The sequence below is a fragment of the Oryzias melastigma genome, linkage group LG12 (assembly GCF_002922805.2).
Source record: "Oryzias melastigma strain HK-1 linkage group LG12, ASM292280v2, whole genome shotgun sequence".
In the NCBI taxonomy this organism is placed as follows: domain Eukaryota; kingdom Metazoa; phylum Chordata; class Actinopteri; order Beloniformes; family Adrianichthyidae; genus Oryzias; species Oryzias melastigma.
In genome coordinates, this window is record NC_050523.1 from 8,469,605 (window position 1) to 8,494,589 (window position 24,985).

The 24,985-nt window shown below is 38.7% G+C and overlaps 4 protein-coding genes across 8 annotated transcripts in view; 3 read left to right on the forward strand and 1 right to left on the reverse strand.

The window, feature by feature from the left end:
• Positions 1 to 4,438, forward strand: part of hwa (huluwa) — a 4,788-nt gene extending 350 nt beyond the window's left edge. Inside the window, exons 2-4 of one of the 3 annotated variants that reach the window (XM_024299356.2) lie at positions 282 to 675; positions 2,965 to 3,142; positions 3,909 to 4,438. In XM_024299356.2, coding sequence (XP_024155124.1) covers positions 282 to 675; positions 2,965 to 3,142; positions 3,909 to 4,075 — 739 coding nt within the window. In that variant the 3' untranslated portion in view covers positions 4,076 to 4,438. Of the gene's footprint in view, positions 1 to 6; positions 676 to 2,964; positions 3,143 to 3,908 lie in introns of those variants that run through there. The other 2 variants (XM_036214496.1, XM_024299355.2) reach the window with 2 other exon arrangements.
• Positions 4,439 to 5,984: 1,546 nt separating this feature from the next.
• Positions 5,985 to 11,044, reverse strand: atp5fa1 (ATP synthase F1 subunit alpha). The gene is made up of 11 exons (XM_024299539.2): positions 10,889 to 11,044; positions 9,485 to 9,560; positions 9,238 to 9,407; positions 8,983 to 9,156; positions 7,899 to 8,065; positions 7,167 to 7,467; positions 6,868 to 7,092; positions 6,692 to 6,799; positions 6,472 to 6,616; positions 6,253 to 6,403; positions 5,985 to 6,183 (listed from the first exon to the last, which is right to left on the reverse strand). Exons 1-11 carry the CDS (start codon positions 10,946 to 10,948, stop codon positions 6,105 to 6,107), a joined length of 1,656 nt encoding a protein of 551 aa, XP_024155307.1. The 5' UTR covers positions 10,949 to 11,044; the 3' UTR covers positions 5,985 to 6,104.
• A 1,365-nt stretch (positions 11,045 to 12,409) lies between these two features.
• On the forward strand, positions 12,410 to 21,961 carry lg12h18orf25 (linkage group 12 C18orf25 homolog). 3 transcript variants are annotated; one of them, XM_024299540.2, is made up of 5 exons: positions 12,410 to 12,694; positions 13,264 to 14,151; positions 18,827 to 18,997; positions 19,263 to 19,374; positions 19,504 to 21,961. In XM_024299540.2, the coding sequence occupies exons 2-5, from the start codon at positions 13,335 to 13,337 to the stop codon at positions 19,691 to 19,693; spliced, it is 1,290 nt and encodes a 429-aa protein (XP_024155308.1). In that variant the 5' UTR covers positions 12,410 to 12,694; positions 13,264 to 13,334; the 3' UTR covers positions 19,694 to 21,961. The 3 variants fall into 3 exon arrangements, with proteins under 3 accessions (XP_024155308.1, XP_024155310.1, XP_024155309.1); XM_024299542.2 differs by lacking the exon at positions 18,827 to 18,997; XM_024299541.1 differs by lacking the exons at positions 18,827 to 18,997; positions 19,263 to 19,374; positions 19,504 to 21,961 and adding an exon at positions 16,458 to 18,669.
• A 1,248-nt stretch (positions 21,962 to 23,209) lies between these two features.
• The window catches only part of rnf165a (ring finger protein 165a), a 16,250-nt gene continuing 14,474 nt past the window's right edge, over positions 23,210 to 24,985 (forward strand). The window contains 1 exon segment of the mRNA XM_036214549.1: positions 23,210 to 24,946. Coding sequence (XP_036070442.1) covers positions 24,886 to 24,946 — 61 coding nt within the window. The 5' untranslated portion in view covers positions 23,210 to 24,885.

Genomic DNA, 24,985 nt, shown 5'->3' on the forward strand with positions numbered 1-24,985 from the left:
TGGGGAAAAGGTTGCACTAGAGACTATAAACACAAACAAACGAGATAATTGAGACCAAAAAGCAGCTGCGCAGACGGTTAAACCGCAGCTGGGATCCAGCCTTCCCTCCGGGATGTCTGCAGGAATGACATGTCGCAGACAGGTCAGAACTCAGCTGCACACCTGACGGACGCTTTTCCAGTGAACCTGACTGTGGTGGTCCTCCTCCTCCTTCCCTGCGTGCTCCTCCTGCTGCTCCTCAACTGCGTCTTCCTGGTTTACAAGCTCCTCATCCTGTCCAGGAGCAGACGGCGGCGGAGGCGGGAGGACGCCGAGGAGGTGCTGCTGCGCTCCGCCCTGCCCAGAGTCAGGCTCTCCGACGCGGCCTTCTCCCCGCTGCAGGACGCCGGGAGGGCCTACGTGTCTGTGTCCGAGCCAGTCCTGTCGCATCCGGTCACCTCCTCCAGGGCGTCGTCCCGGGAGAGGCTCGGGGTCAACCACAGGATCCGGCTGCTGAGGCCCGACGGCACCACCGGGTCGGGGTCCCTGAGGGCGCCGAGCAGCATCCGGGCCGCCTCGTCCGCGTTCAGCCCCAGACTGGAGGCGCCCTGGAGCAGGAGCGAGCCGGTTCTGACCCGATCCAGTGGTTCAGAGACCGAAACCAGAGTCAATCTGGTTCCTCCAAACTCCCCAACGGTGAGTCCTGAAGCTGCTCAGACACCTGCTGTGATGTCTACCTGCATGGATTCTGTCAGCTTAAACAAACTGAGAAATTGCACTTTTTTATACATATTTTTATGGGGAACTAATTTGAAAGTATATGTCTATACCTAGAAGCCTGAAAAAACACCAACCATTAATAAATTTTTGATTGAATATTTCTAATTTAAGACAGGGACAGCATATATTGATAAAACATTTTAAAATGCAAGATTATAGCCTTTCAAGCTAATTTCCATCTTTAGTCCCTATTAAGAAAACGTTGATGATCTCAAGTAAAAGATCAAATTAAATCAATACAGAAAGGATAAAAGACAACAGCAGAAACAACAGATGGAGTTGTCAATGAGTTGTCATAAAACTTAGAAGCAACTATTAAGAAAAAAAGTGGAAAAGGGGAATGGATGTGACTCCCAATCGTTCTTGAAAAGACACTGTAAGCTCGTTTAGGCCAGGGGTCCCCAAACTTTTTCTTGTGAGGGCCACATAACTGTTCTCTTCTCTGATGGGGGGCCAGGGTCGGTTTGTAAATTAACAGAAAAAGTGTAACAATCACAGCCTAAGCGTAAAAGATTTATAGTTTTCCAGAAAGCCACTCGAATTTTAAATAATTCATTTCTGTAATCTAAACAGATATATATATATATATATATATATATATATATATATATATATATATATATAGCATTACCTGTGATAGATTAAATGCTTAAATTGATAGCTGAAGAAGCTGATATCTGAAGAAGTTGATAGCTGAAGAAACTGAAGCTGATAGCTGAAGAAGCTAATAGCTGAAAACACTGAAGTTACTACCTAAATAACCCAGAAGTTGATGGCTGAAAACGCTGAAGTTGATGGCTGAAAACGCTGAAGCTGATGGCTGAAAACGCTGAAACTGATGGCTGAAAACATTGAAGCTGATGGCTGAAAACGCTGAAGCTGATGGCTGAAAACGCTGAAGTTGATGGCTGAAAACCCTGAAGTTGATGGCTGAAAACCCTGAAGCTGATGGCTGAGAAACCCTGAAGCTGATGGCTAAAAACCCTGAAGTTGATGGCTAAAAACGCTGAAGTTACTAGCTAAAATACCCTGAAGTTGATGGCTGAAAACGCTGAAGCTGATGGCTAAAAAACCCTGAAGCTGATGGCTAAAAAAAACCCTGAAGCTGATAGCTGAAAACGTTAAAGCTGATAGATGAAAACGCTAAAGCTGATAGCTGAAAACGCTGAAATTACAAGCTAAGAAACCCTGAAGTTGATGGCTGAAAACGCTGAAGCTGATGGCTGAAAACGCTGAAGCTGATGGCTGAAAACGCTGAAGCCGATGGCTGAAAAACCCTGAAGCTGATGGCTGAAAAACCCTGAAGCTAATAGCTGAAAACGCTGAAGTTACTAGCTAGAAAACGCTGAAGCTGATAGCTGAAAACGGTGAAGTTACTAGCTAAAAAACCCTGAAGTTGATGGCTGAAAACGCTGAAGTTGATGGCTGAAAAACCCTGAAGCTGATGGCTGAAAAACCCTGAAACTAATAGCTGAAAACGCTGAAGTTACTAGCTAGAAAACGCTGAAGCTCATAGCTGAAAACGGTGAAGTTACTAGCTAAAAAACCCTGAAGTTGATGGCTGAAAAACCCTGAAGCTACTAGCTAAAAAACCCTGAAGCTGATAGCTGAAAACGCTGAAGTTACTAGCTAAAAAACCCTGGAGTTGATAGCTGAAAACACTGAAGCTGATGGCTGAAACACTGAAGCTGATGCTGATGGCTGAAAACAGGATTAGGGTGTTTGGTAGAAGGTCATTTACCGGAGAAAACATCAGCAGAATCTGATTCAGTAAATGTTGCCGTCTGTTCCAACAAGACTGAATATGAGAAGCCAGAAAAAGAAAAATACAAAAATCAAAGAGTATTTGTGTTAACAAAAAGATACGGCCAAGTTGTTAAATGCAAAAATGGCACACATGAAGAAAAATGTCACACAGTTAAAAAAAGAAAATTTAAAAGTGCAAAATATTTTATTCTATGATTTAATAAACCAAACAAACTTTTAGAATGTGTTTTTTAAATAAAATAATTGATCTTAGGCTGATAGGTTAGATACGTTTGGTTCATAATTCCATGAAAGGTTAAAAAGTGTAAATCTTGCACATTTTTAGAAAACTTGATAATAAAATGTGGCCAAACTAACTTAAATCTTCAAGTAAAAGTTGATCCTGACTGAAGCATCATTTTTATGGAGTTATATTTGAGTCAAATGTTTTTCCATAAGATGGAGCACATGGGCCACATCCGGCGGAGCAGCACTCGTGAGAAGCTGTCGGAAGCTGCTGTTCATCCGTTCGACAAAGTGATCGCCGAGTGCGAGTCCACCGAGCCGACAGACACGTCCTGCCTGAACACGACCACAGTGGGTCCCGGGCTGGACAGCGACTTCGGAGCAAGCGCAGGTATCCCATGGATGGAGCGATCTGGGTTTGACTGACATTTCTCTGAATCCATCACAAAGTGAAGAGTCGGCTCAGTTTATGATCCAATTGAATTTGTCATATTTAAGTCAATGTTGTTATAAAATTAAGCTAGTGTTTTAGGTTGAGGGGTTTAAATATTAAAATAGACTTTTTCTGTTGCAAAATTGAAAAAAGATAAATGAATATTTTAAATAAATCCAAATATGTATTATTTTGTTAAGAAAAAATGCTATTAGTATAATAGAAAGCAACAAAAAAATTTAAGCACATGTATAGTTTGACAATAGATCAAACTTTTAAGATTTGTAAATATTTGTTTTAATTTTGGCCAAAAAAGTTGGAATTTTGAGTAGATGGAAAGCATTTTAAACATCTGTGACTAAGCAGAAGTCTTACCAAGCCCCAACTCTGTTTTTTAATTTAAGGCCAATGCAGAAGCACCAAAGGTTTTTTATAATACAAAACATTGACAATCCACAATATGTGCCAAAACCAACATTTTCCCATTTACCAGGAGAATGAACAAAAAATAAATTAAATTAAATTAAATAATGCCATAAAATTGCAAAATAAAGATTGCAATACACGTGGTGACCACTGGGGGCTGGTTTCTAAAAAACTATTACTGTAGTTTCTGTTTCATGGAATATTGAAATATGTACATTTATGCATTATTATGTATATATATATTTTTATTTCAATTGTCTTTTTTACCTAACCTCAGGTTCTAAAACTGTTTTTCCAGGCGTTTCCCTGCGGATTCTGTCCGCAGACAGTGACGGTCTCTCCAACGGCGTGCTGGCCTCAGCTCTGGAGTGGGATTATTACGACCCCTGCTACGTCAAACAGAACAACATCCCCAAACACAAACACCCCATACCTGCAATACACACCCGGCAGTACTGGGTGTGACGAGTAGTTTTAGTATTTGTCAGATTTTACTGCTAGAATGTTTTAGTGTAAGGACAGTTTTTTAGTTTTTAATCTCACAAATGTGTAAATTTGACTCAACACTTCAGTTTTTGATGTTATTTCCTCTTTGTAAATCTCACCCCAAGACTTGTTAATTTTTCTCCATTTGTTAGCAAAATATTTAGTCAAGACGCTTCACTTATGTTGTAAAATGTTAAATATTCACTTTTTACGTTCATTTGTGTTCACAGATTCATAACTAAAGTCTGTTCTGAGATTCACAGATGTTTGTTTCACACTTTTTCCTCTTTACATTCACTCAAATATTTAATAAAGTCCTTTTTGAGAAAGTTGGATTCATAAACCTGATCATTTTCTGTTTTTACCTTTTTGAGATGGTGGGAGATGAGTCAGTATTAACACCATCATGCCTGAATTTATTTCTAAATATGTACAAAATATTCTTCAGTGTTTTTTTTCTGTTCAGTGTGATGCTAAATTAAGTGGAGTCCCGGATTAAATATGTTACAAATTAGCAACATACAGCATGACAGAGTTAAGGTTACAGTTTGGATGCCAAATATTGAGCTATTTTTCTTAATATTTTTCTTACTGTGCATGTAAACTTTATCCATTAATTTTTTTTTCACCTTTCACTAAATTACTTTGGAAAATGTAAATTTGAAAGGGAAACAATGTAGGCATGTGTTTAAAAAAAAAAAAAAAAAAAGGTTATTGTAGTAATTAGTCACAATTACTGAGGTTGGGAATTTACTTTTTGCCAGTGGGGAAAACTATAAGTTCTTATTTGAGCTCTTTCCCCACTTTCAAATTAAATAAAATAATAATGGATTAGACCAACAATGGTCAATAAAAATAAAATGAAATTAATACAACGGAGTATTAGGGCCACTTTACAGACAAAAATATTAAGTTTTTTTAAATCACGACTTTAAATGTAATAAATGTATGTAAAAAAAAAGTTGCAACTGTTAAATTATGGGAAAACATTTACACATTTATGAATTAAAAAGTCATTGGGGGAAATTTATAATTTTCTTGTAAATTTAAAGTAGTTAATTTACGACAAAAAACACGCAAAATTACTTTTTATTTATGGAGGCCTTAATTCTTCGTAAAATATAATCAATCCTATAAAAATGTTTAAATAGAGAAAATTCTTATATGAAAAATATGCCATTAAAAATATATAGTTTTTTTTAATCAAATTCAGATAAAAACTAATTGATCAATGAGTGCAATGAGCATCTCAAAGTATAAACATTTTTTGTTCCATTTGCTCGAATTTCAACAGTTAAATCTGGTACATTTTGGTTACATATTTGTATTTTGGAAAAAAAATGTATGTCGTCATGTAGACGTCTACACTTTCAAATCTTGTATTTTGAACATAGACTGTAGAATCACTGGACAGTCCGACCCCTCCCCCTCTCGTGTTCCAAACAGGAAGTACTTGCTAATTTCATCAAGTCAAAATCCCAAAAATTTCAGTGGGAGGGGGGTGGGCTTTGAACAAGCTCAGTCCTGATTGGTGACTGCAGTTGCCATAGAAACATGACTTAGACCAATCACTGTCGTCTGGCACAAAATGGCGGCGCCAGTAATGCAGAAAAATGGTGACAAACTTTGCTTCATTTCGTGAGAAGAGGTGGAGGTCAGGCCTTTTCTGTGGGTGATGTCACATCTGCTATGTCCAGTGATAATATACGTCTATGATTTTGAAAAATCAAAGGTCAACTTCTGGTTTATATTTTATTATATTTATATAAAAGTTTTGATTTATTTTGTTATATTAGTGAGTGAATTCATATGATAATGGACATTTGGTGAAAACAATTGTTTACATCTAAATACACTGATGGCGATCAGAGAAAAAGAAGAGGACATGTTCAGCTGGAATATTTTATTATTTGTTCAGGGATGTTTATACATTAACGATCATGAGCTGCTTTTCAAAATTTCGTGGAAATGACAACCGACACTGAGATCAATCAGAACATGGAGCTCTTTACTCAAAGCTGGAGAGGAAATTCAACACGATCTGCTTCAGCTTTGCGTCGGACGCCTCAGAGATTTTACCATCAGCCCTGAAAAGGATGCAACAGTGTTAGACATCTCTATCTGAGAGACACAGATGTTTAAGATGTTTGACTTACTTAATCGCTGACAGCAGGTCTTGGTGCTGACTCAAAATGTGCTGCAAGAACGCCTTCTCAAATTTTGTGATCTTGCTGGGCTCCATTTTGTCCAGATGTCCCCTCACACCCGCGTAAATGACAGCGACCTGCTCCTCGATGGCCATGGGAGCTGAAAGGTTAAAGGTCAGCCGTGAGATCAAGTTAAAAATGAAGATAAAATGAGGAGTTGATGCTCACAGTATTGGCCTTGTTTCAGGAGCTCGGTCAGACGGACGCCACGGTTCAGCAGCTGTTGAGTGGCGGCGTCCAGATCGGAGCCAAACTGAGCAAAAGCCGCCACCTCACGGTACTGAGCCAGCTCCAGCTTCATGGTACCAGCCACCTGATCACAGCCAACAAACGGTCAGGCACTGGGGAAGGTTCTCAGAAAGGGGATTCGGGTTTCTGGCAGACTGACCTGCTTCATGGCCCGGGTCTGCGCAGCAGAACCCACGCGGGACACCGACAGACCCACATTGATGGCTGGACGAATTCCTTTGTAGAACAGCTCAGTCTCCAGGAAGATCTGGACCAGACAGCGAACACTGAGGAGCTGAAGATGGTGACATCAGAAAGGACGAGGCTGAGACTCACCTGTCCGTCAGTGATGGAGATGACGTTGGTGGGAATGTAGGCTGACACGTCGCCGGCCTGAGTCTCGATTACAGGGAGAGCAGTGAGGGAGCCGCCGCCAAAGTTGTCGTTCATCTTAGCAGCTCTTTCCAGCAGACGAGAGTGCAGGTAGAAGACGTCTCCTGGGTAAGCCTCGCGGCCGGGAGGACGACGGAGCAGCAGGGACATCTGGCGGTAGGCCACAGCCTGCAGAGACACCACGTCGACTGTCAAAGTCACCAAAAAGCTCCAAAAAACCTCGTTTTTAAAGCAGATCTGACCTGCTTGGAGAGATCGTCATAGATGATGAGAGCGTGTTTGCCGTTGTCTCGGAAATACTCCCCCATGGAGCAGCCAGAGTACGGCGCCAGGTACTGCAGCGGCGCCGCGTCAGACGCAGTGGCAGACACCACGATGGTGTACTTCATGGCATCGGCGTCGGTCAGCCTCTTCACCAGCTGAGCCACGGTGGACCTCTTCTGGCCGATGGCGACGTAGATGCAGTACAGCTTCTTCTTCTCGTCGGTTCCGTCGTTGAAGCGCTTCTGGTTGATGATGGTGTCGATGGCGATGGCGGTTTTACTGCGACACAGACCCGAACACTCAACATGGAGTCACTTACAAATGTTTTTGCACATTTATTATACATTTGAGGTTGAATTTCTAGGCAGCTTTTCAAAATAAAAGCCTATAAAAATGTTTAAATTGAGAAAACTTGAACGTTTTTTTAATCATTTTTTTGTTGGTAAATATAAAAAACTAATAAAAAATGAAAAATAGTTATAGAATCAGTGCCTATTTTTTCCAATTGCTGGAAAGATTTTTTTTCCAATATGCAAAAACTTACACTAAAGCACCAAGCAATCCAAAAGCTTACTAAAAAAATCATTTAAAAAATCCACATGTTCATCCATCAGTCTTTCATCTTCTGAGGGCTCCTCTTTAAGGTCACCCTAAATAAAGAAGCCCACGCCGTCCTGCGCTCAGATATGCCCTTTGAGCTGCGTCCTCACCCGGTCTGTCTGTCTCCGATGATGAGCTCACGCTGGCCTCGACCGATGGGGACCAAACTGTCCACGGCTTTGATGCCCGTCTGCATGGGCTCCCTCACAGAGATCCGGGGGATGATCCCGGGGGCCTTTAAACCCACGCGTCTGCGGACCTTGGAGCCCAGAGGGCCCTTAAAAGAAAACACATGAATGAATAAAGAGGAGTTACACAAAACCTTACGTTTTAAGGTGAAAAACTTTGCTTTAAAGTTATATTTGAATATTAATAACTGTATATGTTTACATGTTTCCAGTTTAGTCCGTTTGATTCTAATCATAAATAATTCATGTACAAAACAGGCACTTAGATCTCGTGATTCTTTTACATGCTTGACAGTATTTTAGTTTAGTGTTAAATATCTTTCAAACATTCTCTTTGAAACCAGGCATCATGTTTGGACTTGTTGGGCTGATTGTGGAATCTTTTGGGGCTGCATGAAGTGAGGATGGGCTGCGTAGGGTTGCTCTTTTATTGTCTTATTTATTGGCGTTTTACTAGTATTTTAGTCTTTTATCTACTATTTAAGTATTTTATCTTATTGATTTAATCTTCACTCTCATGGTCTCACTAAATGCTATTATATTTAGTAAGCAATGTATGAAGGAAAGTGACAAAAAAGCTTCTATTCTATTTTAAAAAAGCCAATATTGGTATTAAAACTGGATTTAAATAAAGTTTTAAAAAAATGGTGGGAGTTTTCAATCAAAGTCTACATAGTTTTTATTTACATTTTTAGGATTTAAGAAATATATCAAGATATAAAGAAGCTCAAGAGGTTTGGACAGTAAATTTGTGTTTTACTTTTCATCATTTAGGTGTTAAGAATGTTAACATTTACAGGATTTTATTTTGTTGTGTAGTAAAAGATAAATTTAGGGTGTTAAGTGATAGTTGGAAAAATGTCATCTGGAAAACTTGAGCAGCTATTTTACTATTTGTAACAGTCAAAAGTAAATGACAAAACCTTATCCAGAATACAAATCTGCAGAACTGAGAAAAAAAATCCTCTTTCTTCACAATTATGATGCTAAATGATTATAAAATGACCTTTCCGTCAATGGCGTTCCCCAGAGCGTCAACGACTCTGCCCAGCAGCTCCTCCCCCACAGGAACATCCACAATAGCGCCGGTTCTTTTGACGATATCCCCCTCTTTGATCAGCTTGTCATTACCAAACACCACAACACCCACGTTGTCCGGCTCCAAGTTCAGCGACATGCCCTAAACAGGAGGGGGACGGACGTTAATAAAACTAATGATGACAAGAATTGTTAACACAAACAGAAATATTGGCCTAATCACCTTCAAACCGGAGGAAAACTCCACCATCTCCTCAGCCTGCACGTTCCTCAGACCGTACACTCGAGCGATTCCATCACCGATGGACAGAACGCGGCCCGTCTCCTCCAGATCAGCGCTGGTGTCGGCTCCGAGGATCTTCTCCTCCAGAATGGACGACACCTCAGCTGTGCCTTTAATAAACGCCAAGTGTGAACTGAGCCGTAAAGAAAAGTCCTGTCCTCTAAAATGATCAGTTTGCAGCAATGACCTGTTTTCTGGAGCCATGGGCGGGATGTGTGCAGATTCTTGGCTCCTACACAAACTGCAGCAACATTCTTGGATACCTGAAAAATATGAAGTCAACTATGAAGTTTATTTGTCCATCTTTTTTTAAAAACATATATTCAATCTCAAATTAAAATATGCATACATTTTTAAAAAGCAACAACTGCCTATAAAATTGAAACAACTTAAAGCGGAAAAAGACGAAGAATTGTCTTAAACTCTTTTTGTCCTGATGCTAAATAGAAATTACTTCACCATCACTGAGTATGTCACTGCTGTTCAGGAAGTAACCCAATAAATCTAAAAAAATATATATATATATGATTTCCAGCTTAAACAATCTGCAACAATCCCCGATTTAAGAAAAATATTGGAGGAAGACAATTTAGTAAAATAAACAAAAACACGCTTTCAATAGGCTGCATTAAAGGCTTTTTAAAGTCAATTTATAATAGAATGTACTTCTTAAATCTTAGTGACTGTAGCAGAACATTCAAACAGCCTCAAACCCATCCTGATCCTCTGATGTCAACAACAAAAAAAAAAAAAAAATCTTAAGTTTATCTTAAAATTTTCCTTTTTTTTAATACAATTTTGTACAGATGGAACATGTGCAGCTACAATTTATCAACACAAGAAAACACAAAATTAACACTAACCAGTCACAAAATCAAATGTAAAACTTTTCTGGTCTTTTTAAATAGTTTTTTTTTTTGTAAATTAATGCAACTTTATTATTTTGAGGTCATCACACACCAGCTTTCATTGGTGCAGGAATCAAGTTCCTATTTCTGTCAGGAAGAAACGTGGTGTGTGCTATTAACCAGATCTTATAGTGTAAATAACTCATTAAAAGATGTGAACAAAACAAACAACCTAATATATTCAACTACCACTGCTAATTGTACGTCACTATAATCAGTCCCCCCAATATATTTTAAGGTCCAACATAGAAATACTATCGAAAATAAAGGAGACCCAATCTAGTTTTTTTTTATATTGATTACAACATTTTAAGTCACTAAGTTGTAGCAAAATGTATTACAATAGCAAGCACGCTTTTTTCTAACTTGGCGAGCACACCACCTCAGCGGCAGCTAGCTAGTAATCACCAATCTGACCTTCACTGACAAGTCGAAGTTAACGCAAATTAGCTAAACTTCCACTAACAGCTCATTCATAAGCCAATGTACCAATAAAATATCACATTTATGACTATCTTTCCATGACAGGGGAATGTAAAATCACAAAGGTGAACGCTCTGACGTCCTGAGGTGCAGGGACGGGCGAGTGAATGGAAAACATGGCAGCCATTTAGTGAAATAAAAATAGTCTTCTTGTCAACACAAACTAAAAACATCAACATTAAGAAGTTATGATTGCTTACAAATCCGGCCCTTCGGGGCAGATTGCGGACGAGAGCCGCAGCGACGCGAACTGACAACATGTTGGACCTCTGTGGATGTGTCCTGCTCCCGGAACCCACGGAGAAGGACGGGGGAAACTGCAGGCCGTTACGGAAAGAGCACCGTGACCCGGAAGTACATCAAAATAAAATACATGTCCTTTATTTTTTTATTTTTTTTTATTATTATTTTTATTTATTTATTTTTTTAAGAAACGCCCTGTTTAAGAATTCTATATTTTCCTTATTTTCTTTTTACTATTTATTTTAAACACCCAGCCTAAAAACTGACCATTGAACACAGATTATTGTTTGAATCTCTGAGATATTTATTAAAAATCGATCAAATTAGAATCTAATAAATATATATCTATATATATATATATATATATGATATGTATATAATATGTATATAAGTGTATATAAATATAAGAAAATAATAAAAATGCATCAGACAGTCAGCAATTATTTAGTGACTTGGTTCATGTTCACTTTTGTCAACAACAAAAAATGTCCCGATGAACCATTTAGAAACTTTAGCAATAAAGACCTATTTTCAAATCTCAGAGGGTACCATTTCAGTAATTTCACATAGCCCCGTGTTTATCATTTCAGATTTATTCAAAGGACTGAACAACAGCAATATCTGATCATTTTCTTAATCAATTATACTTCAATATTAATTTAGTCTGTTTTATATGTTGACGTGTCTCAAAAAATGTGAACCTCTTAAGCCAACTCATTCAATCATTTAAATCAGAAATTGTAAGCAGAAAGGTGGAGAATTTCGGATTCAGACTATTTTATTTTTTTAATTTTTATTTTGATAAAATAAACAGAAGTATAAAGGTACATTTCAAAAGGGGCTTTGGATGAACTTTCACAATATATTGAATCCAAGTCCTTTTTTTCAATCCTATCCAAACATATATTTATATACAATGGTTGTACAGAATTACAGGAAAGAAACACATACACTGAAAACAATCTGAAAACAATTTTGGTCAAAAGGGAAAAAGAACACATGAATAAATCTTGTTGAGTCCCCCGTCTCAATTTATTTTAACGTCTTTTATAATATCAAAGCAATGTTTGATTAAGTACCTGAGTCTTGGCTGGTCAACAACCTTAAGTCATCTAGTTATTTATTGCTTTTTTATACAAAAATAAAGTAATGCAGGAACAGACAAACGTTTTTGTAAAAAAAAAAAAATAGTTAGAAGCATAATGGTGTCCTTCTTTATATCTTCATATATCTAAGCACATATTTGCAGGTGTTTTGCAAATATTTAAATTATTTGGATATGAAAATTATTATCTGGTCTTACAAGCAACTTTTGTTCTTCTGCTTAAAAAAGTTAAGTCACTTTTGGCAACAGTTCAGTTGTTTTAAAACCTAATAATATCAGAATCCTACAGTGAAAGAGAGGACAAATACTTATTTTAAAAGGTTGTAAGGATAGAACAAAATAACTAATCTTGGAATATCAAAAACAGCCTGTAGTACTCATAATAGTCTGAAGGGGGCGTCGGAATAAAACCGAGAGACCGGAAGTGGAAGGGACTGCCGAAGGAGACATTTTAAAATAAACACCGAGCTAACAGCTAGCAGAGCTGCGAAGCTCAGAGCGGACTGCGTCAAAGCAAATTCGCCTTCATGCAAGTTGCGTTTAATTAAAGCCGATTAAGTAGTTTGAGTTCATTTAATGGAAAACCAAAGAACTTGATATTTTTTGAAAATGTTGATAAGTCCGACGCTGGAAAACGAAGAATATAACTAACACCGCGGTAAGTTGAATCCAGACAAATGCTAAGACGGTTGTAGCTAACTGTTAGCCTTAGCCGCTGACATGAGATTGCCCGGTGCTACTCTGTCTGGATAGATACTGTTTCCATTTATAGTCCCGCGGTGCAGCTGTCCTGTAGCTTGAGTGTTTATTTTCACCACACGTTTTCCTCTCGCCAAATTTTGGGAGAGCAATATTACGATCGAAATGATCTTAAGTTAGCAGCCAAAAGGTTGTTAGCATAAGCTAGTTGCAGACTCCAACCAACAGATTTTCCCCCTCGAATAAAATTTATTTTGTTATAATTTTAAATAACTTTAAAGTGCTAACTTTTAGTGCAATTATTTTCAGAATCTTGCTTAAAACTTTTATTAATTGTGAAAGTTATGGCTAAAATGAAGAATTTATATTTAAGTTAGTGTGGGTTCACATATTGGGCGATGCTGGTTTTGTGCATGCAGACAATAAAAGTCTATTGATTCTACTTTTTTACATTCCCCTACATATAAAAAAATAAATGAATTGATTTTTTATTTTATTTTAATTTTTGTGTCCTTTTTGTTCTGTCAGGTGAGCTTCTGTCCAGGGACATTGGTCCAAGTTTGGTGGACCTTTGGGCTCTGGGCTAAACAAGAATAAAGATGGCTGATTCCACAAGAGCAGAAGAAGTGTTGGATGTTGAATGCCCTCCTGCGTGCCTTGATGATCCTCAATCAGCCACCGCCTCAGTTCTTGAAGAACAAGATGAGCATCTGAAAACAGAGACCACCACTAGTACAAGCTCACCCCCAAGAGAGAAGGAGATAGACAGCCCCTTAAACACTGAGGGCGAGCAAAGTCTGCTTTCTATGCCATGTCTGATGAAGGAGCTCCACAGAGACTCCCCAGAGTCCCACCGTGCATCTACAGGGAGTGACAAGCTTGTGTCACGCAATATCTATGAAAGTGACTCTTCAAACCCCTGCATGCTGTCCCCTTCATCTAGTGGGCACCTTGCTGACTCAGACACACTTTCCTCCGGAGAAGAGGGTGCCGCTCCACCTGCAGGAGGAGACGAAGGGGATACCATGGAGGCCACAAACGACCCTGGGCAAGAATCAAAACAAACCTCTGCCACTGCCTCTGGAGGCAGGAAGTCCCGGCGGTCGCGTTCGGAGAGTGAGACGCCCCCCAGTGCGATGGCGGCCAAAAAGAACCGCTGCCAACCTACAATGGCCGCGGCTGCTGGGCAGGAAACCAACGGCAAACCGACGAAAGTGAAAGGTCACCGGAGCCAGAAACACAAGGAGCGCATACGCCTGCTGAGGCAGAAACGTGAAGCAGCAGCACGGAAGAAATATAACCTGCTGCAGGACAGCAGTACCAGTGACAGTGAGCTCACATGTGACTCGAGCACCAGCTCCTCTGAGGATGATGACACTTCAGGAGGAAGCAAGACAATCCAGACAGATATTCCAGGTAACGTCCATGATCTTATCACATACTGTGGCTGTAGATACTTAGTAAAAGACAACTACAATATATCACAGACACACAATCTTAATTAAAAATGTAAATTAAATGCAGAGGAAGGCCTGCTGTGTGTTTGTTCACTGTCATTTTCTAGTTCTTTTTTCCTCATCTGTCATCTAAAGTCATTTGTATCTTGAGAAGCATAATCTTCATTTAGGTGCTCTTTGTCCAGTCACTTGTCATTCTACTTCACTTTTTGATGGTGCTCGTGTCCTGTTCTGCATGCTGTGAAAGTTTATTTGACACTGTGTAACTCATGGGGTTATAATAATCCACCAGTAGTGTCATTTCTGCTGTTTTCATAGCTGTTTTTTTTGTTCCATTGTGTTTTCATTACATTTTACCTTTTTAAACGTACTAGAATTTTTAGGTTTCGTCTTTAATTGTGTAGATTACTGAAAAAGCGGTCAAAGGTTTCTTTTTTTGTTATTTTAATAGAACCTGCTTTGTTTTTAGTATGATTATTATTGTTTTCTTGGTCCAAGTCGATCATACTGCCCACCCAGAATCATTTTATCGGTTCAGTCAGGTGGTTCTGCTTTTCTAAAGCAGATTCTAACATCTTGTAGAGCAGTTGGCCAACTTTTGTGTGGTAAATGTTAATCTATGCACAGCTCTGAATTGTCTAACGCAAAAACAGACCAGAGTTCAAACCTGGACAGTCTTCTGTACATGTAGATCAGCTCTCTTGTTTCCTCAGCTGATGTAGAAATGTCTTGGGAGAGTTGAGGCATCTGGAACAACAAGTAGGCTAATATTTGAAGATGTGATGCTGCGGTTGGGAAAGAGGCCTTTATGTTTACTTAAGCCTGATCTTTTCACTCCTTTTTTTTCTCCCAGTGGGTTTAGAAAGGCTTTTATTTAGTGGGTAGCTGTTAGTCTCTTGATGTTTTTTCGCGTCTAGTCCAGGGGTGTCGAACTCAATGGCACAGGGGGCCAAAATCCAAAACACACCTTAAGTCGCGGGCCGAACAGGACAAAGATTTATTGAACACTCTTAAACAAAATTTTTAAAACTTTAAAACTGTAGCGTTTGAACATAACTATGAAATGGATATCTATAGCATTACTTGCAATAATGCTTGTCTGAATGCTGTAAGCTGAATTTGGCAGCTGAAGATGCTAGTGCTGATAGCTGAAAACGCTGAAGCTGATAGCCAGCTGAAATATTAGCTTAATGCCAATTAGCCTAAAAATCAAGGGGAAAAAACAAGAAAAATAATTCAGGTTAGCCAAAACAGCTAGCATGTCACTGAAAAAAATAACTAAGCTTTAAAATAGCCTTAAAAGCGAAAAACAAAAAGCAAAGCCTAAATTAGCCAAAACAGCTAACGTGTAAATATTAGCCTAACTCCAAACCAGCCTACAAAACTTAAAAAAGCCTAAATTAGACAAAAGAGGTCATATGTCGCTAAAATATTAGCAAAACTCCAAAACAGCCTAAAAAACAGAAAAATCCTAAATTAGTCAAAACAGCTAGCATGTAGCTGAAATATTAGCTAAACTCCAGAATAGCTTAAAACATCTCAGTAAATGCCAAAATAGTCCATAAAGCTATCAGAATGCCAATTTTTAAAACTTTAAAGCCGTAACTTTTTAACATAAATAAGAATAAAAAGCCAATATCATTCCAGAAGAAATCAACTTAAACCTTTAATAACTTTCAATATTTTGCTCTCCATAAAAATATATTTTGTCAAAATTATAGTTAAAAAGAGGCGCAGGATAACATTGGGTCATTGATAGCAATAAAATAAAATGATCTGGAGGACTGGATATAATTACCCAGAGGGCCGGATCCGGCCCCCGGCCCTTGACTTTGACATGTGTGATCTAGTCTATCCAGGTATTCTATTTATAGCCATTTGAAAAATAATGCTTAAATTGCAATTATGTTCATACTCCACAAACAGTGAACATATTTGCTTATTTTGCTCTATATATCTAGTAGTTGTAGTAATTACTTCAAAGACTCACCATTTAACATATTTTCCAAACCATAGTTGCTAATTTTGTATTCTAATATGTATTCTTTTGGAGAATCTTAGTATGTGAAATGTCTTCAGCCATTTCTACATCGTGCACACACATTTGAGTGCTCCAATTGCATGACGTTGTCCATCAGCATGAGAGTCGATCTGCACGTAAACAGAAAGTGTCATTTTTTTTTTTCTCTTTAATGCACAAGTCCACCTCCGAAGCATGAACGTGCTACTGTATTTTCTTATGGCTTGGCCTCAATGTCTTTAAAGCTGGCTTCAGACGTGCATCGGAGCGATCCAGAGTGGGAGCCCACATTCATGGGCTGCTGGACACCAGCTCGTGGGACAGGAACGGGATCGGCAGTGTTCTGGAGGAGGCCATGACGCGGTTTGCTGTGATGCAGCGTCAGACCGAGGAGCGCTTCCGCGTCTGGATGGAAAAGCTCGCTCACCTCGACTCAGACAACGACTCCTCCAAACGATCGAGCGATGCCCCAGAGGGGCAGCAGGGGGCCAAGCCTTCCCCGCCGAGTTCTTTTTTGCCGTCCTCGGAGTCTGCAGAGACCATGGCAGCCTACATGCTGGCTCGTGAAAACAACAGCCTGGCTCCCACCCCTATAAACAACAACATCCTCTCCGAAGCCGTCTCTCAGAATGGAAATGTTCCAGACCCCAGCCTCCTAAATGTGTAGATTTCCCTTCTGCTTCGGTTCTGCTTCAGCTTGGATCGGCAGAACTTGTAGAATCAGAAGGCGGGACGTTTCAGAAAGGAAGTTTTGAACATCAGCTGGCTTGAGCTGGTCATTTGACTCCAAACAGACCTGCGTCTCTGTGTGTCGGCTGGAATCACTGTGAGGTTTGACAGATGAACTCACCTGTTCTGATAGCTGTGGCATGGAGTCACGGCCCTAACACTAATGCTTGTATGGATTCGGTTTTACCAGCTGTAAAAACACCTTTCATTCTCACATAGTGTGCGTTGCAGCAGCTTGGCTATCATTACAGTTCAGGGTGGGGGTGCTGCTGTATAATGGCATGTGCCTTGTCATTTCAAACCCTGGCTCGGGGTGATCGATAACGCATTTCAGTGCTATTTTGGTAGGACTCACATTTAACCCTCCTCAGTGCTCGTCTTTCTCCTGCACCATCTGCAGAAGGTTGCGGGAGCACAGCTTTTCGTTTTGGTGGCAGAGCTTTAACTAATAGCAGCAGAACATTTATTTACAAATTTTCTTTAACACGATATATAAAAACCCATACCTTTTTTTTTTAATCAAAATTTAAAGAGTTTTATGTTTAATCTGATTTTTTTTCTGACCGTTTCTCTTCCTGCTGATGCTGCCTTTTTGTAGTTAATAGATTAGATTCTTCTTTAGAGTATGGGGTTAAAGAAAGGGCTGTTTTTCTTTAGGAGGGTGGGGGGTAATAATGTCAAACCTTAAAAAAAAAAGAAACTAACCTCCCCCTTAGTTTGCACTGGTTGGCTCCCATGTTGGCCTGTTTCACAGGACTGCGTAACTTGAATCCCCGTAAACCTTTCAGGGCAGCAGCGGTGACACAGCAGCAATATGTTGCATGTTGATGTTTACGTTTTTTTCTAGTGTCAAATAAAAACTGGCAGATCTCGGTGGCCTTCTCTGGTTCAGATCCTGTGGTCCTTCAGAAACTTCTCACCGGCATTACGACCATCGACGACAACACTAACAAAAAAAACTGACCATATTTATAGTTAGGATGTCCAAACGTGTTTAATTAATGTATGTGACTGAATCTGATTTCCTGAACCTTAAAGCTGAATGCGTTCTCGCTTCACCTGTTTGCATGTGAATTATACTGGTATATAGAATGTGCAAGGCCAATTGAGTTCTCATCAGCAGCATGTGTGCAAGGCGCCGCTTTGCTAATGCTGATCGGCGGTGACTGGGTTTGGCTCCAACATTAACCATGCCCTAATGGTTTTTCTTTCAGACTCTGTGACTTGTTTATTTTTTTTTTATGTTTTTCGCCATTTAAGTGCTGCCATTTTGTGGATTTGTTTTGCCAACAGAGTGAAGATGTGCATAGATTTATTTTGGACACGCACTAAAGGGCCTTTCATTGTTTACCAAAGAGACTGTCCTGGTTTACATTTGTAATTCTTCAATCTGTAAGGAAGTGCTTTGGTTCTCTTGGTTCCAGCCTATTAATATGCTGGGTTTTTAGTTATTTTTTTTGCTTGTACATGCAGTTCAGACGCACCCCCTCAAACACCTACACATGTGTCTGGAGAACAGCGTGTCTCATTACAGGGTAGAACAAGGAGATGCGTTCCTGCTCTTCCATAGTTGTCTTTCTTTTTCTTTTTTTAAAAAATCATCCAGCTACCCTTTCATCCAACGGGCAAATTTATTTTCAAGTGTTTCGGTAATGACTGTATTCTAGTGTACTTTTCATGTGAATGGCTGTTACTTTACGAGCAATAAATGGAAAGGAAAAAACAAAATCTGTCTTGAAGGGTTTTTGTGATTACCTTCAATTCTGGGCTTATTTGGTAAATTTTTTAAATGATTTTACAACTCCCAAGACTCCGATGTGTTTGAAGAGTCCTGCCGTTCCCAGAGATGATTTGAATAATGAAGTGTTTTCTTTGTTTCCTGCAGACGGGCCTCCAGTAGTGGGTCACTATGACATTTCAGACACTGATTCTAACCAGGAGAGTATAAATGTGGAGGCAGTCCGGCCCACGGTGATAAAGCATGAGCTAAAAACACACAGAGGCCAGGATTTGACATCTCACTCTGGGTGTATAAGAGCTCTGAGCTCGATCGCAGGTCAGTTACAAACCCAGTTTATCACAACTGGTCATTTCTTCTCAGTGAGGGCAGGACTTTTGAGTACACGGGTGTCATCAATAAACATTTTGCAAAATGGCCTCCAAAACCACGTGATTGTCTGCCATCATGCAGATTGAAGTGTTTACTTTGTGGCTCCATTTTTTTTGTTTGTCTCCCAGCTGCAGCCTTCATGTGTCAGCAGGGCGTGAATGCTTTCCGCTGCTCCCGCCGTGTGAGTGACTCTTCCTCTCATTCATTTCAGGACAAGTGGAGCTCCAGCTGTCAAACAAGGAGAGCTCTCAACTCAAAGCCCAGGTTAAGATCGCCTCATCTGACAGTGAGGTGGAAATTGTGGAGGTCCAAGAGAAAGCACGGTAAAGATGCTCAATGGGCGGGGGGACACCATTTGTACATAAGTGCACCTCCCCACCCCTTTTCAAACACAATAAAAGCATTTTTTTATGGTTTTTGTTTTGTTTTTATTTATTTTTTGATGAATCCAGATGTGCTCATCCATGCGGAGGGGTGATAAAGAGTTTGTCTTCCTGGAAGGAAAGCTCAGTGGAGCACTTAAACAGCACAAATCAGTCCCAGCTCTGGACTACAGTTTCCCCTCAGCACAACTGGGTGTCCCCTCCAGAAGTTGTGGACCTCACGTTGGACGAGGACGCCGGGCACAAATATCTCCTTTAAGCAGCTGGTTTCCCTCCAGACTCCTCCACCTGGCCTAGTCTTGACACGTCGGCTGAAATCCTCTGTAGATTTGCGGCCTTTTTGCCTGTAACCGCTCACGTACTGTTCCCGCACCAGTGGCGCTGTCTTGTTTTTTTTTTTTTTTTAAATTAGTGTTGAACAATCCTCTTCCTGCTGAATTGTTTTGCCTCATCAGTTATTCATTTAGTTGAAACGACAGCACTCAGAGTGACCTGTTCATAGCAATATCCTCCCTTTACTACTTGATACCTCACCTGCCCCCCTTCGATAACTTGTGTGGATGGGGAGGGGGGGGTCTTTTGTGCACCTAAAGATTGTATGGAACAATCTTCTCCTTAGATCAGATCATGACGATTAACTTATTTCACTAAATGCTCTGAAGAAGATGCTTTCAGGTTGCGTTTTGCAAATGGTTGCATTTCCATAAATAGTTTGCCATTATGGTCAGGGTGAGGGTTTTATTTTATTCTTTTTCTTTTTTTAGTAAAGTCTTAACACTGGATGTGATTTAAATCATTCAATTGCTTTTAGCTGTTCCCAATGTAGGTGAAACTTCAGTGAGGAAATGAAAGAGGTGATGCAGATCTCTACATGTTTTCTAATCATTATCTTGCACTTAAAACTCAAGTTTTTATGTGTGGAGGGTGGGGTCAATCTTTAGGTCAAGCACAAATCTAAGAGTGTTTTTTTTTTTTTTTCTTTGTTCCTTCTGAATTTTCTGCTGGCTGTTGCGTCGTCTTTGACGGTTGTGGCTTGGGTCCTATGTGTTAATATGCAAACGCGCCTTCCCAAAACATCTTGACTTTACGCTGACTAACTTATTTCACAAAAGGGGTTTTTCTTTTTCTTAAAAGTACAGAAAGTCACACTTGAAAACAAGAAAACAGACACTAAAAATATAAAAAAATCAAAAGCATACAAACACTGCTGCTTGTGTTGTGCTAAGAAATCCATTCATGTTGTGGTTTGGAATGAAAGATAAATATTTGACTAACTTGGTTTTTGGTGAATGTTTGTATGACCTTGCAGTTTTAGTTTGGTGTTTTTACTTGTTTGCACACTGATTTTGAAGAACTCCTTTTCATTTTTTATTTTTATTTTTAAACTCTGGGGACCCCTTTCTGTTAACTGAGGAACTGCATCTTCCATTAAACCCTGCAAAGCGTCACTTCCTGAATGCCTTGACAAGTGCACTGTTTCCTTTAGAATAGTGAAAAAGCTTATTCTTTTACACAATAAAGCAGAGCATTTTGGAGCCTCAACTACTATTTTAGTAAAAAGATGTCATTGAAGCACAGAGTAAAAGGCATTGTGGGACATTTACTGAATGCGCTGTTTTTACCCTGAACCTCAGGGCCTGCTTGCTCCTCAGACTTTTAATGTCCTCATGCAGCCAAGCTGGTAATGTTTTGTTTCGTATAAATAATTATTTTTAATTTTCTCTATCACTCAACAAATTATATTTACTTTCCTAAAATAAATTTTGGGAATAATAAAGTCATATTAACTTCTGCTGGTCACAGAAAGGGAAAATTCTTATAGGACTAAACCAAAGTCTAACTTTTATTTTATTTTATTTTGGTTTTATTCATTTCATAGTTCCTCCAAACTTTTTAGAAGCTTTTAATTTGGAAATGTATTGCATTTATTGTGAAAAGTTGTGATCATGAAATGTTTTAAGTTGAGTACAATACTGTTTTTATTTGGCCAGTTGTGAATCAGCTGTACTCTGCTGTAATAATCCTCCACCTCAGCTAAAGGAATCAGTTCAGTTACTTTTTTAGGTTGTTGGAAAGTTTGTAAGACGGAACCAACATTTGTGGTGGAAACAGGGCGGAGTTTCCATTACTGGTTGCACATGGCAAGTTTTAATGTTTTTTTTTTTTTTTTTAAATCCATCAGGAATGTTTCCCATTTCCAGTCAATCAGATTTCTTTTTTTTTATTTGTTTTACTTGTCAGTATTTTAAATTAACAAAGACATGTTATTTTGTTGCTTCTGTAAGTCGCTGGCTTTGTTGGAATAAAGTCAGTAGAACAAAAAAAATATTTTAAAAGTAAATAAATAGTGCTATTTGAAGATCTCCTGTATGACGTTTCTTTTTGTTTGAGATTCACAGGAAAAAGGTTTTTGGTTTAAATAATATATAACCTTAGAGCACTTTTGCTATAAAGAATGTGTGCACTTTTGCCTGGTAATTTCTACACAATGCTATATATCCAATAAAAAATATTTGTTATTAAAAAATTATCAAAATATGACAACACTTGTTAAATCAGTCATTTTATTTTAAACTGTGGTTCATGCAACAAAATGGGGAAAAAACATAGGAAAATCCTAAAAACATGATTGAAAATTACTGAACAAATTTGGAATTTGAGAACAAAAAATATAAAAATAATTTTACTGGAGACTTCACCCAGCGACCCATGACAATGCAATATATATTATAGGTCATTTCAATAATTTTGCTCGGGTGAAAATCACCCGGCGATAGTGCTCTAGCTCTAATCATCTTTTTTATCTATTTTAAAAGCATTCCCCATGATCTCCTAAGTACAATTATGGTGTTTTTAGCCATTTTTTGAAAATAATTGCGTCGTTTTCTAGGGTATTGTCTCTGCAGAGCGGCAGAAGTTCATTAGAAATTGTTGTGGGCGTGTTCGTTGGCACATAGCAACTCCTTCCCATCACTGTTACCAAGAGCTCCTTGTTTACACCCTCTCTCGCCATCTTATAGCCCCTCACAACCTAGCATTACATGACCTAACTTTATATTCTTCATTAGAAAAATTCTATGATATGTCAAAAACAGAATTTTCATCAGAATGAGTCTTATTTTAGTCTGAAAGACATTTGTATTCATTACCTTACTTTTTTAAATAATAAATATGAATTACGTGTATTTTTTGGTGGAAAGTAAAGCAAAAATATATTAAAAAACTAGCATTACTTATTTTTTTTTCTTTTTTAAATTTGACAGATGCTCAGATAACTTCTTTTCAAAATAAAACTGCTCTGTGCCAAACAGGATAATCTCAGTGCAGTTCTGGACAACTGTTAACCATTGTTGTGCAGTATAAGATAATATGGGCTTTTAACTCCTAAAAGATTAAACTTTTTACCAAAGTTTTGCTTTGTGTATAAAAAAATCTGTTCATTCTGGAGGTAGCGTTGAGCAAACAAAACCTCTTCAGGTCAACAGGGATGAAAAAACCTACATAGTTTATCATTTATGTGCATCTCAGCCATAAATTTATAAATTTAACTAATCTATAATAAGTGCTAATTAAGTAATCCTTACCACCATGCAGGTCTAGTTTAAGCATTATTTTGAGGTTAATTGTGAAACAAAATGTGACTTCTGCTTGAAGGATTTCACTGTTTTTATTAATGAGTCAACATTTTAGATTCAGCTTTTGTTTCCTCTTTTATTTCTTTGTCAACTTCTAAACATATGTTAAACTGTCTTGTAAGAGATTTTAAAAAAAAATGGCTTTTTTTCTTTTTCCTTCCTCCTTAGTATCCATTTCCAGACAGGTGTTGTGAACAATGCAGCTCAGCAGTAGCACTTTGGGTCAGAGGTCACACTTTGTCAGCTGCCACTAGAGGGACATATGGAGTTAGCACTGAAACAATGACAGTGGAGCAATGCAGCCCTTTCAGACAAATCCCCTAAACTGGGTCTTTTCACTCTGAACCTCAGCTGTATGCAAATCTTTTTTTTTTTTTTTTACAGGGGGATTGCTGGCTTCATTGAATGGCTCTGTGTGAAAGCCAGAAATACATTTTCCGTCTGGCAGATGTCTCCTCAGGCTGCCTTATTGTAGCTTCTGGGTTGTCCAGATTTTACTTAGATTTAAAACATGTCTAATCATCCGTGTTTCAAGTCTAAATAAGATTTGTACAATTATATTTTTCCTGAGATTTCAAAGCTAAAAATAAACTAATTTTGTCATTGCTTAATGCTAAAATTAGTATGTGAAATTTCTAAATACAGAAATGACTTACTTTCAGTGATGAGACAACATGCTGTTTTTCACAGCAGGTTTAAAGGAATTCTGTGGTGGGAACTGGAAGACAAGAACATATGGGACTAAGGGTTCTGTGACCCCCTAAGCTTCCCCATGTCCATCTGTTCTCTTATCCTTCAGGGAAAAGACTTCAGGCATGGAGGTTATCAGGACATTTCTCAGCTTTACTTCACAGAAAGTAAATAAAAAAAACTATAATATACATATTTGGACTCGGGCTGTAATGTTTGTCATACTTTTAATTGAAAAATGTTGGTGTCAAAAGAATTCAATGGTCTAAATACAATAGAATAGAAGCTTTATTAATCCTGAAGGAAATTCAAAAGTTGCCAGCTGCTTCCATTCACAACCACACTAACACATCTAAAAAAATAGACAGTAAAATAATAAAATTCTAGAAACATTTAGATTAAAGTATATGCATTAAAAATACAGTAAAATTTAAAATTCAATGAGGTATTCTTTTGATGCTCGGTTTGGGAGTTGTACTTTCTTATAGTTCGAGAGACAAAAGAAAAAAAATATATTTTTAGGGATAACAGTCGAAAACAATTGATGAATAGCAAAACATTCTAAGACTTTTGGGGGAATTTAAGCAGAATTTCCAGAATTTGGCTTTAACTCTCTGAATTCTGAGTTTTGTCTCACAGTTCTGGGTTTTACTTCCGATTTAAAATTAACTGAAAACAAAAAAGGCAAGTTTTCATGTTTTGAATTGTGTTCTAATGTTTCACTAATGTGTGGGAGCCAGGAAATATTGCAAAATAAGCTTTAAAATGAAGTTCTAAAATATATTTTATATTATGCATAATTGTTATCTATGTGACTTAATTTGTCATATAAAACACGTTTAATGTTTTAACATTATTTTTCCCAAATATATGTACTTTTATGGCAAAAAAAAAAGGAAGTGGGATTTCCAAAATAAAAGCCTCCCCGCCTCGTGCGCTGACGCCATTGGAGGATCCGGCTGGCAAAGCCGAAGGGGTCGCGGTTTGCCGGGTCCAGTGATTGGCTGCCCCGGCTCCTGTGTGCGGCAGAGCAGCCTGTCCGTTTGAATGTGCGGGCAACTGGAGGGGATCATTTCCATGGACCATCTGTCTCGCTGGCTGGACTCACAACAAAGAAGGATCCAGGATGGTGTTAGTCCATGTTGGATACCTGGTTCTCCCCGACTTCAGCTCAGTTAGAAATAGAGGTATGACCCGATTCAAGCGCCTTCATCTGCCGCGTGCCG

What these genes read in the sequence shown, in the direction of transcription:
- atp5fa1 (XM_024299539.2), bottom strand. Translation starts at nt 10,948, where the DNA reads ATGTTGTCAGTTCGCGTCGCTGCGGCTCTCGTCCGCAATCTGCCCCGA. An exon ending in ATCGGAGACAGACAGACCGG is followed by an intron (nt 7,468 to 7,898) that starts GTGAGGACGCAG and finishes TCTGTGTCGCAG; the next exon opens with TAAAACCGCCATCGCCATCG. An exon ending in GACCTGCTGTCAGCGATTAA is followed by an intron (nt 6,184 to 6,252) that starts GTAAGTCAAACA and finishes CATCCTTTTCAG; the next exon opens with GGCTGATGGTAAAATCTCTG.
- lg12h18orf25 (XM_024299540.2), top strand. Translation starts at nt 13,335, where the DNA reads ATGGCTGATTCCACAAGAGCAGAAGAAGTGTTGGATGTTGAATGCCCT. An exon ending in AATCCAGACAGATATTCCAG is followed by an intron (nt 14,152 to 18,826) that starts GTAACGTCCATG and finishes TGTTTCCTGCAG; the next exon opens with ACGGGCCTCCAGTAGTGGGT. An exon ending in GAGGTCCAAGAGAAAGCACG is followed by an intron (nt 19,375 to 19,503) that starts GTAAAGATGCTC and finishes TGATGAATCCAG; the next exon opens with ATGTGCTCATCCATGCGGAG.